The 13,205-nt window shown below is 26.8% G+C and overlaps 1 protein-coding gene across 1 annotated transcript; it reads left to right on the top strand.

The window, feature by feature from the left end:
- Window positions 1-11,967: 11,967 nt before the first annotated feature.
- On the top strand, window positions 11,968-12,663 carry LOC135924440 (uncharacterized). Its single transcript, XM_065459499.1, has one exon. The coding sequence runs from the start codon at window positions 11,968-11,970 to the stop codon at window positions 12,661-12,663; it is 696 nt and encodes a 231-aa protein (XP_065315571.1).
- Window positions 12,664-13,205: the final 542 nt, after the last annotated feature.

Below are 13,205 nucleotides of genomic sequence, written 5' to 3'. Positions count from 1 at the left end.
ATTTGAATAAAGTAAAGAAATAAATTAAAAAGGATTTTTTTTGAATATTGATAAAAATGTTTATATTCGACGAGAATATGTTTTAGTTATATTTTTTATATTCTAATTTTTCTGTATGTATAAAAGAATAAGAAATTTTATAAAAATTACCATTATTATTTTTTTTTTTGGCTTGTTTTATAAAATTATTAAATAAAATAATATTAAAGTAAAATTTATCAATTAATAGATTAGTGAGATTTATTCGGCATTTCATTTTAAAGTTAACTTATAATAATAATCATTATTTTTAAACTTTTTTGAATTTTTTTAAGGCAAATGGGTAAAAATAGATATTGTTAACATGTTAAATAAAATTTTAGTGAAGATTTACCACAGGAAAGTGACAATTGTCATGATCGTTATTTTTGAACTTTTTTCAGGCAAATAGGTAAAAATATATATTGCTAACATGTTAAATTAAAATTTCAGTGAAGATATACCAAAGGAAAGCGACAATTGTCATAATCGTTATTTTTTAACTTTTTTGAATTTTTTTGAAGCAAATGGGTAAAAATAGATGTTAACATGTTAAATTAAAATTTCAGTGAAGACAGGAAAGTGGCAATTGTCATAATCGTTATTTTTGAAATTTTTTGAGGCAAATGGGTAAAAATATATATTGTAAGCATGTTAAATTAAAATTTCAATGAAGATGTGCCTTAGGAAAGTAACAATTGTCATAATCGTTATTTTTGAATTTTTTTAAAGGAATTGGGTAAAAATAGATATTGTTAACATGTTAAATTAAAATTTCACTGAAGATGTACTACAGGAAAGTGACAATTGTCATAATCGTTATTATTGAACTTTTTGAATTTTTTTAAGGCAAATGGGTAAAAATATATATTGTTAACATTAACATATTAAATTAAAATTTTAGTGAAGATGTACCACAGGGTGACAATTGTCATAATCGTTATTTTTGAACTTTTTTGAATTTTTTTTCAGGCAAATAGGTAAAAATATATTGTTAACATGTTAAATTAAAATTTCAGTGAAGATGTACCTCAGGAAAGTAACAATTGTCATAATCGTTATTTTTATACTTTTTTGAATTTTTTAAGGCAAATGGGTAAAAATATATATTGTAAACATCAATTAAAATTTCAATGAGATGTACCATAGGAAAATGATTATTTTTATAATCGTTATTCTTAAATTTTTTTAAAGCAAATGGGTTAAAATATATATTGTTCACATGTTAAATAAAATCTCAGTGAAGATGTACCACAGAAAAGTGACAATTGTCATAATCGTTAGTTTTGAACTTTTTTGAATTTTTTTTAAGGCAAATGGGTAAAAATAGATATTGTTAACATGTTAAATTGAAATTTCAGTGAAAATGTACCACAGGAAAGTGACAATTGTCATAATTGTTATTTTTGAACTTTTTTGAATTTTATAAAGCAATTGGGTAAAAATAGATATTGTTAACATGTTAAATTAAAATTTCACTGAAGATGTACTACAGGAAAGTGACAATTGTCATAATCGTTATTATTGAACTTTTTGAATTTTTTTAAGGCAAATGGGTAAAAATAAATATTGTTAACATTAACATATTAAATTAAAATTTCAGTGAAGATGTACCACAGGGTGACAATTGTCATAATCGTTATTTTTGAACTTTTTTGAATTTTCTTTGGCAAACAGGTAAAAATATATTGTTAACATGTTAAATTAAAATTTTAGTGAAGATGTAGCACAGGAAAGTAACAATTGTCCTAATCGTTATTTTTGAACTTTTTTGAATTTTTTTAAGGCAAATGGGTAAAAATATATATTGTTAAACATGTTCAATTAAAATTTCAATGAAGATGTACCATAAATTTTTAAGTAAATGGGTTAAAATATATATTGTAAACTTATTAAATTAAAATTTCAGTGAAGATGTGCTATAGGAAGGTGACAATTGTAATAATCGTAATTTTTGAACTTTTTTAAATTTTTTAAAGGCAAATGGGTAAAAATAGATTTTATTAACATGGTAAATTAAAATTTCAGTGAAGATGTACCACAGGAAAGTGACAATTGTCATAAACGTTATATTTGAACTTTTTTGAATTTTTTTAATGCAATTGGGTAAAAATATATATTTGTAAACATGTTAAATTAAAATTTCAGTGAAGATGTACCATAGGAAAGTGATAATTGTCATAATCGTTATTTTTGATTTTTTTTAAAGCAAATGGGTAAAAATATATTATACACATGTTAAATTAAAATTTCAGTGAAGAATATAACAAAGGAAAGCGACAATTGCCATAATCATTATTTATGAACTTTATTAAATCAAAAAGCGAAAATCTATATTGTAAAATTTATTCTATTAATATTTCAGTGTAGTTGAACAGTAGAAAAAGATTCATGGGGCAAACAATTAAATACCTCTTTATTTTCGGAAAACTGATTTTATTTAAAATTAGAATTTCAAAGCGTGTTTTTACAAGGGTTTCCTATATTTTTTTCAAAAAATTAGCCTCCTATTAACCACCTTTTACAATATCCAAAAAAATTTTAAAATATTTTTTAAGTATCTCTATTTCAACAAATCATCTTAATAATAATATATTTATGTTGACTCATCCCCAACTTGATGCGATCAGTAAGTATAATCCGAATAAATAATCGTTCTTATGAGATGTTAATATATTTATTGTAATTTTTAATTTATAATATAATTCTTTAATATCTTATTGCCGGAGACTGGGTCAGAAAATCAACTATCACATAAACTCATTCAAAAATACTTATTAAAAATATAATGCAAAAATAATAATGAATCAACATTTTATGGATTCAAACATGCTTCTTTGTTGTAAAAACCTTCCAGCAATGTTAAATTCTCGTTCAGAAGAGGTACTAGTTAGCGGAATTGTTAATATTTTTCTTGCTAATCTTGATAGCTTTAGCAAATTTCTTTCTTGTTGTTTCCACCAAAGTAGTTTTAAATATACAAAATAGTTTTTATGATACCAAAAAAGAACATTTTAATATTTAATATTTCATAATAATCATTTTTTTTTAATATTTACTTAAATGATTTTAAATTTTAGCCTACCCGCCCATTGCTTAAATTTTTAACTCGCCGACATACCTGCACATAGTTTAAAAAATCTTTTAACCCCCCCCCCCCCAATGGAGATCTCTAACAGAAACCATCAATTGATGGTTTTTGTAATTTAATAAATATATTATAGATACCGATAGTCATTGATGTCTTGTTTGAGATGATTGTAATTCTCTCTATTTTTTATGATCGCCAGAATACTTAAAGTTAGATGGTCTAAAATCGGAGAAGAATTGGGTGGAATTATTTCGTAAGAACGATAATATCTATACTTGGAAAAAATAGGTTTGTTTTCTCCTTATCTAATTTTACTTCTTAATTTAATAATGAGTTTAAAAAATCAGCTCAAATCTAGCCGTTTAACACTTTATGGAATTAACGTGATACTTCTTAAATTAGAAGCGCTCTAAAACTAGCGCTACTGAAAAAAGTATACCGTGCTACTTTAAAATGGTTCAAAGTTATTCATAGTAAAATAAAAGACCAGAGGCTTCTATTGAATCATGAGTGGAAACCTCTGAATTAAGAGTTCTATTAGAAAAGTAAAATAATACTTGACCATAGCCTCAAAACTCTCATAAATGATGTTAGATATTTCTAGATGACCAGTCTACATCTGGTCTAAGAGTCTCCTAAGAGTATGGCTTGTATATTTAGGATAGGATACGTTAAACGCCTAAAAAAATTATACAACACATAGGATAAATTAAAAAATTGGAAATGATTACAATATTATTATACCAATACCACAATATGCAACTTGTGGTTGTAGCAATGTATAAAAGGAACTTTCTATTAATTTTATTTTGAAGTAGTGCACTCCTCTATTTCAGCTAGACATAACGTTTGCACCATCATATGCCTGGCTTATTATATTCGTTGAATTAATATTTGACTCATTAAGTTGCTTTAAAATGCAATTAGTAATGCTTTCAGCAGAAAGACACTTTAAATCAATAATTCCTATTAAATTTTCTTGGACTTCTCTAGAAAAAATATAGATAATAATTATGCTCAGGTTTTCACAACCTGATGCATCTTTTGCCTCATCAGCCCTAAGACAAAAAAAGGCATCTCACTTTTGTTATATTTATCTGAAATATATTCAAGCACCATATCTGCAATAATAGACATTACTTCGTTTTGAATCTTGGGTGATGTATTTTGGGCATTTTTAGATATAAATTTCATAATTTTATTTAATTCAGGATCTTTTTGGAGAGTGTATGGAAACATTGCAATAAATAGTATGGAAGAATAAATTATGTTTTCATCATTTGCAGCATCCGTAATTTTTATTGAACCAGTCCGAAAAGGTAGCTCCTGTGTGCTAAGAAATAGCATCAAATCAAATATTGATTTAAGATAGTAAAGATTACGATTAATTTGTTGGCTTAACAAATTTGTTGTTATCTCCGTATCCTTATTTATATTTAGATTTTTAACAAGCAAAATTGTTATTGAATTTAAATGAGCTTTTGAAATTTCATGTTTTAGCAATCCCTTATTTGCAGCTAACAAATTTTTCCAATTTCAGAATCCCTTTTGTCTAAATTCATCACATGAGCTACACAAGTATTTCCTACATGGAAAACAAAAGCAACGTCAGCTTCTACACTCGGCTCCAACCCATCTCGACCTCTATACCATGATCTTTAAAATAATCTTAGCCTTCCATGAATATCTTCTTTCACTTAATTGTTTAATTGATTCACTTTGGTTCATTCTTGCCAAGGTCACCTGGGATTTGAATTCAACAAATTATTGAAGGACTTTTTTGACAATATATAGGTATTTCCAACCCTATAGAGATTAGTTTATATAAGTCACCGTCAGAAAATTCCTCACTAAGTAACAAAACATAATAGATATTTATACTAACTATGAGCAAAATCAGTTTCAGGTATTTCTGATGTAGTAATACTATGTTACTTGACATTTGTTGAACTTGTAATAGGAATTAGTAAATGATTGTTTCTTCATAAAATATTCACCGAATAACTGGTTATAATATAATAATAATATTGTGTTTGAATTATAATAAATAAATAATTATCATTGAAATAAATACAGTTTAAACGTGATAGGTGATAATTAAGCCCTTATATTGTTATACACAAACACACATGAAAATGATAAAATATGAATGAATGATGATTTATTATTGGCTAAAAATAAAATAGGATAGAAAGAAATTTATTAACTAAACATGTATTCTGAATAAATATTTAAAATTTATTTAAAAAATATAAAAATAATCAATTACAAAAATTTTTTTTAAATTTGGGCGGCCAAAGATTTTTTCTGGGGGCCAGGTTTGGGGACCAAAAATTTTTTGGGGGAGCCTGGCTCCCCAAATATATATTATGATAAATTGAAATGTTTATATGCCCCCAAAATTTATATATTACGATAAATTGAAATGTTTATATTAAATAAACTAGTGATAACTCGGTAAAAATGAAGAAATATTAATATAGGCCCTTTTATAAAAGTATTTTATATTGTTATATTTATAAATTTCTTAAATATATTGTAGCCACGCTAAAAAGCCCAATTTGGGTCGATTTTCAAAATGGCCCGATTAAGATTTTAGCTAAAATAATATTATGTAAGCATCGAGATTTGTCAAATAGATTTTCCAAACATTTCAGCCAGCTATGAGCAAAATCCTTAGGCTTACATAATGTTACTCTGGTTATAATAATCTGGCCGTTTTTTAAAATAGACCCTAATCGGGCTTTTTAACAACATTAGTGTACAGTTAACACGTAGTATACAGCCAATTAATGCATACCTTTTGACTGGCCAGATAAACAAATTTCACATAACCTCACTAGCTCAAAAAATAATAAAGATGGAGCTTTGAAATTCAATTTTAAATATTAAGAATCGAGCTATACATTGATATTAAATTTATTTGGTTAAACCCAATTCTAAATCCCTTTTTTTGAAAAAAGCAAAATCTGGAAAGTCATATCATATCTCCCCTACGATAATTTGGACAATTATTAAATTGAATGTTTTTTTCTTATAGTATGTTAATTTTATTTGTTTAGAAATAATATAAATGGTGAAATCGAAAATGTAATAATCAAGAAAATACGTTATATTTTTCACTTTTATTTTGTAATTTTTTTATCTTATTTTAATTTACTTTTATTGTTTTCATTTCATTATTAAATTTTCTATTTTTTACGAAATAAAAGTTTGGTATTAAATTTAAATATTTATTATTATATTGTTTGATTTTGGGGGTAATTCTATAAAGTTAAATATAGTTCTTTAATTTCTTTGCAACCCGTGCATTTTTTGAATGATTATCACTTTACCAATTATCGCGGGATTGTCTTCTGCTTTTCTCCCGATACTTCGCGTTAATAAATTTGCTCATGATTTGCAAAATAGTTTCCGCTACATTGTCTTGATTTGGGTCACGTTTTCGCTATAAAATTTTCGTTGTTATATATTCTCAATAATAGTTTCTCTCTTATGTACTCTCTAAAGAGTCCTCGGTAAGGGTTCTATAAAAAATTATCGATATAGTTTTACTAAATAGCATTTGCGAATGTGGATTCGCAGCTTCTCTGAAAAATCAATTTGCTATAATAAACATTCGTAATAAAAGTTTAACGAAAATGTATTTTATGACAAAATTTTCGTTGTCAATGGTTTATTAAATTTAAAACGTATCATTTTTATGGGTAAAAATTAAGAAAGATTTACTTATAAAAAACCCTTTATAAAAAATATTTGGAATTTTTAGGGAAAATTTGATTAATAAACTTTCTTCTTAAAATAATATTTTTGCTCTAGTAATTTTTGCTACTTTCAAATAATATTTTTAAAAATAAAGAGATCCCCTATCAAAAACTTTTGCCCCCCCCCCCGGTTTTAATTGAAATTATAATATAAAAATAAGATGCGTAGTTACATGATTGTAAAATAACATTTAAATGTTTATATTTTACTCTCTGAGGCGTTAATTTCATATTATGTTGAATTGATTATAAAAGTTATATTTTACTATTTGAGGCATTAATTTCATTTCATATCATATTATGTTCAATTGATTTAAAAAGTATATATTTGATTGTCTGCATTATAGATATATATAAAATCGATATAACTTAAAGTTAACAAAAGATATATTAAATTTTCGACTTGATATTAATAATTAGGATACAATATTTATTCCTTTTAAAAATAAAATTCCGGTTCAACTTGATCAATTATATCATTTCAATTCTAACTAAGCTGGTGGGGAAGGAGCCCGTATACTCCCTTCGCTCGCCTGTTATGGTACTGAAGACGAAGAGACGCTTAAAAGAAAAATTGATGATAGACACGGTTCTTGTGCGAAATTGAATGGCATTTGAGACAAAGAGCTGAGTATTGAAAATTTTGTAATCCCACATTTTTTTTTTTGCAGTCAAATTTTTTTTTTGTTGAACATTTATTAGTAAACATAATTTTAATAACAATGATTAGTATTTTAATGTAATATATAGTAAAGCCTGTTATAATATATTAAATTTAAACCATTATTGCTAAATATTACTAAATTATATCAATTAGCACATATATAGTGTAATTTATACCTGTTTATGTTATAGGTATAATTACGAAAAAAATTATTATGGACAGCTATACCCCTCACCAGTAGCTCATAAATAATGTAATTTATACCTTTTTATGTTAAGGATATAAATACGGAAAAAACTATTATGATAGCTATATTGACCCTTCCCCATTAGCCCATGTATAGTATAATTTATACCTTTTTATGTTGGATACTATTACGAAATTTTTTTTTATTCGTAGACCCATTTTCTTTGATTTGTTGGTATACTAAATTATTGTTATTTCATTCTTTCCCCAATATATCTACCTACTTCCCCATTATAATGTATTAAAAAATTTCAATTTCTCAAAAATAAGTTTTATATAATTTTAAGGAAAAACATCACATTCTCTAAAATAATGTTATATTTGGAGTTTTTTTAAAATATTTTTTCTATATTTTAATTGATGTAGGTACATGATTGTAAAATAACATTAAATGTCTATGTTTTACTGATGAGGTGTTAATTATATATTATTTTATATTATGTTCAATTGATTTTAAAAGTTTATATTTTACTGTTTGAGGCATTAATTTAATATCATTATTATATTATGTTCAATTGATTTAAAAAGTATATATTTGACTGCTGATGATACATTATAGATATATATAAAAATCAATTCCACGTCAATTCGGCGCGGAAAGCGCCGCGCACGACAAATCGGCGCAGAAAACTCGGCGCGGCGTCAATTCGGCTCATCGTCAATTCAGCGCGGCGACAATTCGGCGCAACGTCAATTCGGCGCGGCGATAATTCGGCACAATGTCAATTCGGCGCGGCGACAATTCGGCGCGGCGACAATTCGGCGCGTATCTAATACAGTTGCAATTTATTATAAATTTATTAGTATAAAAAAAAGGATGATTAAATAGAAATGATTTTGAATGTTGATCATATTAATTATTTCTTCATATTTTTTTTACAAAATCATTAAAAAAAAATTAACAACTAATATTTATACCGATTTCCTTGCTGGACCAATTTACCACATTATAAGGTAGGGGAGACTGGGGTTAGTCGAACCGATTTTTATAAAATTGGCTATAGCTCCTCGTTTTTTAGATAATGTAAAAAAAATATGCTATTATGACAAATATCAAGTTTGTGCATAGAACACAAAATATTTTATATTCAAAAAATTATCAACAAAAGAAACAAAATTGAAAAAATGGCCAACTATTTTTGAAGGTAATGATTTGATATATTTCTAAAAACTTCATGGAAATGATTAATAATTTGTGTAAAAATAAATATTTTTTTAAAATAAAAATTTGATTTTCAATAAAAATATCTAAAAGTTGATGAAAATAGGTGAACTAGATTTATTTAACTTTCTTTTTATTATTTAAAACCTCAAATCTTCTAGGGAATTTGAATTTAAAAAACATTTTGATTTAATTAAAGTAGTGTAGGGGTCAAAAATTGGGTTCCACGTCAATTCGGCGCGGAAAATTCGGCGCACGACAATTCGGCGCAGAAAACTGCGCGGCGTCAATTCGGCGCAACGTCAATTCGGCGTGGCGACAAATTGGCGCAACGTCAATTCGGCGCGTATCTAATACAGTTGCAATTTAATTTATTAGTATAAAAAAAGGATGATTAAATAGAAATGATTTTGAATGTTGATCATATTAATTATTTCTTCATATTTTTTTTACAAAATCAATAAAAAAAAATTAACAACCAATATTTATACCGATTTCCTGCTGGACCAATTTACCACATTATAAGGTAGGGGAGACTGGGGTTAGTCGAACCGATTTTTATAAAATTGGCTATAGCTCCTGATTTTTTAGATAATATAAAAAAAAATATGCTATTATTTATGCCAACTAATGACAAATATCAAGTTTGTGCATATAACACAAAATATTTTATATTCTAAAAATTATCAGCAAAAGAAACAAAATTGAAAAAATGGCCAACTATTTTTGAAGGTAATGATTTGATATATTTCTAAAAACTTCATGGAAATGATTAATAATTTGTGTAAAAATAAAATTTTTTTAAAATAAAAATTTGATTTTCAATAATAATATCTAAAAGTTGATGAAAATAGGTGAACTAGATTTATTTAACTTTCTTTTTATTATTTAAAACCTCAAATCTTCCAGGGAATTTGAATTTAAAAAACATTTTGATTTAATTAAAGTAGTGCAGGGGTCAAAAATTAGGTTCCACGTCAATTCAGCGCCGAAAATTTTACGCACGACAATTCGGCGCAGAAAACTCGGCGCGGCGTCTATTCGGCGCGGCGACAAATCGGCGCAACGTCAATTCGGCGCGTATCTAATACAGTTGCAATTTAATTTATTAGTATAAAAAAAAGGATGATTAAATAGAAATGATTTTGAATGTTGATCATATTAATTATTTCTTCATATTTTTTTTACAAAGTCAATAAAAAAAAAATTAACAACCAATATTTATACCGATTTCCTGCTGGACCAATTTACCACATTATAAGGTAGGGGAGACTGGGGTTAGTCGAACCGATTTTTAAAAAATTGGCTATAGCTCCTGGTTTTTTTAGATAGTATAAAAAAAATATGCTATTATTTATGCCAACTAATGACAAATATCAAGTTTGTGCATAGAACACAAAATATTTTATATTCTAAAAATTATCAGCAAAAGAAAATATTTCTAAAAACTTCATGGAAATGATTAATAATTTGTGTAAAAATAAATATTTTTTTAAAATAAAAATTTGATTTTCAATAATAATATCTAAAAGTTGATGAAAATAGGTGAACTAGATTTATTTAACTTTCTTTTTATTATTTAAAACCTCAAATCTTCTACGGAATTTGAATTTAAAAAACATTTTGATTTAATTAAAGTAGTGCAGGGGTCAAAAATTGGCATTAATTTATAAATCCGGGCCAAAATAAAAAAATATGGGATGGCCATTATCATTACTTAGCTTATAATAATACTTTGCTTAATATCACAGATACTAGATATCCATTTCGTTTATTTTCAAATATTGTTTTGTTTAATTTTCACCAAACCTGGATTCGGAATAAGGCCATAACATTATACTTATATATTGGTTAGGATTAATGAATAATAATTTAAAAATTTGGTTCGGTTTAATATAAATCATTAGTTATTATTCATGTTAACAATTTTATTTGGGAAATTTTATTTGGAAAAATATTTCTTTAATTTTGTTGATTTTCTCGAAAATTTTACATATTTTATTTGGGGATTTTTTTTCCGAAGATTTTTTTGGGCGATTTTTTTTCCTATTTTGTTAATTTTCTAAAAATAATTTAATATTTTATATGGATCAAAAATTAGGGGATTATTTTCCCGGGAATTTTTTTCCATGGGATTTTTTTTACGGGGCTTAATCTTCCGGGGATTTTTTTTCCGGGGAATAAATTTCCTAGATTCAAAATTATGTTAAATCTTAATTCCCCTTGTTCCCGCCTATTTTTAGAAACAAAAATAAATTAATATATAATTTTATTTTCGGATTTATTCCTTTTGTTCAATAATTTTAAAGAATTCAATCGATATTTTTCTCAATAAATTTTATAATCTAAATTAAACATAAAATCCATCTCCTTTTTCTTTTTTTCCCCGCCTAATTAGAACAACAAATAAATAAATAGAATTATTTATCTTAAAATTTTGTCCTTTTTTTTCATTTTAAAAGTCTGTAAAAAAACTTTAATATTTTTCATTTCCTTCCGTAATTTAATCTTTATTTTCCATAATTTAATCATTGTAAATTGAGAATTCCTATTTAAAGGTAAATATTAATAATCTTATTTTTGTATATCATTTATAATTTTTTATATTATAGTTTACTTTTATTTTTAAGAATGCCTTTAAATTATGTCATAAGTGAACGTAGATCAAAACAATTAGTACATGATCAATTTCAGGAAAGAAAGAATTATAAATCAAAAAACAATATGGAAATGTGTAGAGGCTTATAAATTATTGGAAGGTAGACCTACCCGTTGCAAAGGACGATGCCACACATTAAATGAAGAGGTAATCCTTCATATTGATAATCATAATCACGTGATAGATGGTATAAAGGTCTTAAAAACCGAATGCCTAAATAACATTAAAAAACGGGCTATTGAGGTGACTGATACACCTCAAAAAATTATAAGCATTGCAATAGCAGAGGGTTCCCCATCCCTTCATGCTGCCCTTCCGCCCATCACGTCAATAAAACGAACCATCTAGCGAGCTAGATCGCTCATGGGTTCTCCATTACCTACCCCGACAAACAGTTATGATCTAGATTTACCTGATATCTATAGAAAAACATGTTCGGGGCATTTGCTACCGGAACTACCAAGAATTTTGATATTCGCCACTGCCCAAAACCTTAGATTGATGGCGGAAAGCAGTCACTGGTATGCAGATGGCACGTTTAAGACAACACCCTTAATTTTTTACCAACTTTGGACCCTCCATGTCCTATATAATAAAACAGTTATACCCACAATTTTTGCGCTATTACCGAATAAAACCAAGATTACATACATAAGGGTCTTGGATGAGATAAAAAGATTACAAAACAATGTAAATCCTATATCGGTAATGATCGATTTTGAGCAGGATGAAATAAATGCCTTTACACATTCATTTCCATCGATAACAGTAAGAGGCTGTTTTTTTCATATGACTCAATCAATTTGGAGGCACATCCAAAGTGATAGCGAATTATTATCTCATTATTTAGATAGAGATGCGGGAAGTGATTGGTCTATAAAAATTAGACAAATGGTGTCACTTGCATTTGTTCCCGTGGAGGACGTGTTTGATGCCTTTTATGGGCTATTACACACACAATTCTATCAAGACAATGAAAGTGTCTTGGACAAACTTATAACATATTACGAAGCCACCTGGATTGGCAAGATTCTTCGTAATGGAGTTATAATGTGGTAAATTGGTCCAGCAAGGAAATCGGTATAAATATTGGTTGTTAATTTTTTTTTATTGATATTACACATTTAGTAAATAAAATTGAGATTTTTGTAAAAAAAAATACGAAGAAATAATTAATATGACCAACATTCAAAATCATTTCTATTTAATCATCCTTTTTTTTATACTAATAAATTTATAATAAATTGCAACTGTATTAGATACGCTCTGAATTGACGTTGCGCCGAATTATCGCCCCGCCGAATTGATGTTGCGCCGAATTGTCGCCGCGCTGAATAGACGATGCGCCGAATTGACGCCGCGCCGAATTGACGTGATACCATAAAAATCGATATAACTTAAAGTTAACAAAAGATATATATTAAATTTTTGACCATATACCAGAGGTTGTCATATTAATAATTGGGATACAATATTTATTCCTTCTAAAAATAAAATTCTGGTTCCTTGATTAATTTTATCATTTCAATTAACCTTTCCCAAGCAATACTACCACACCCCAACCTAATTTCTACAAAATGGTAATCAGTGTTGTTAAAGTA

This window comes from Gordionus sp. m RMFG-2023, chromosome 1 (assembly GCF_954871325.1).
Source record: "Gordionus sp. m RMFG-2023 chromosome 1, tfGorSpeb1-WG-v2, whole genome shotgun sequence".
Taxonomy (NCBI): Eukaryota; Metazoa; Nematomorpha; class Gordioida; order Chordodea; family Parachordodidae; genus Gordionus; species Gordionus sp. m RMFG-2023.
This window is presented reverse-complemented; position numbering and strand designations above follow the sequence as displayed.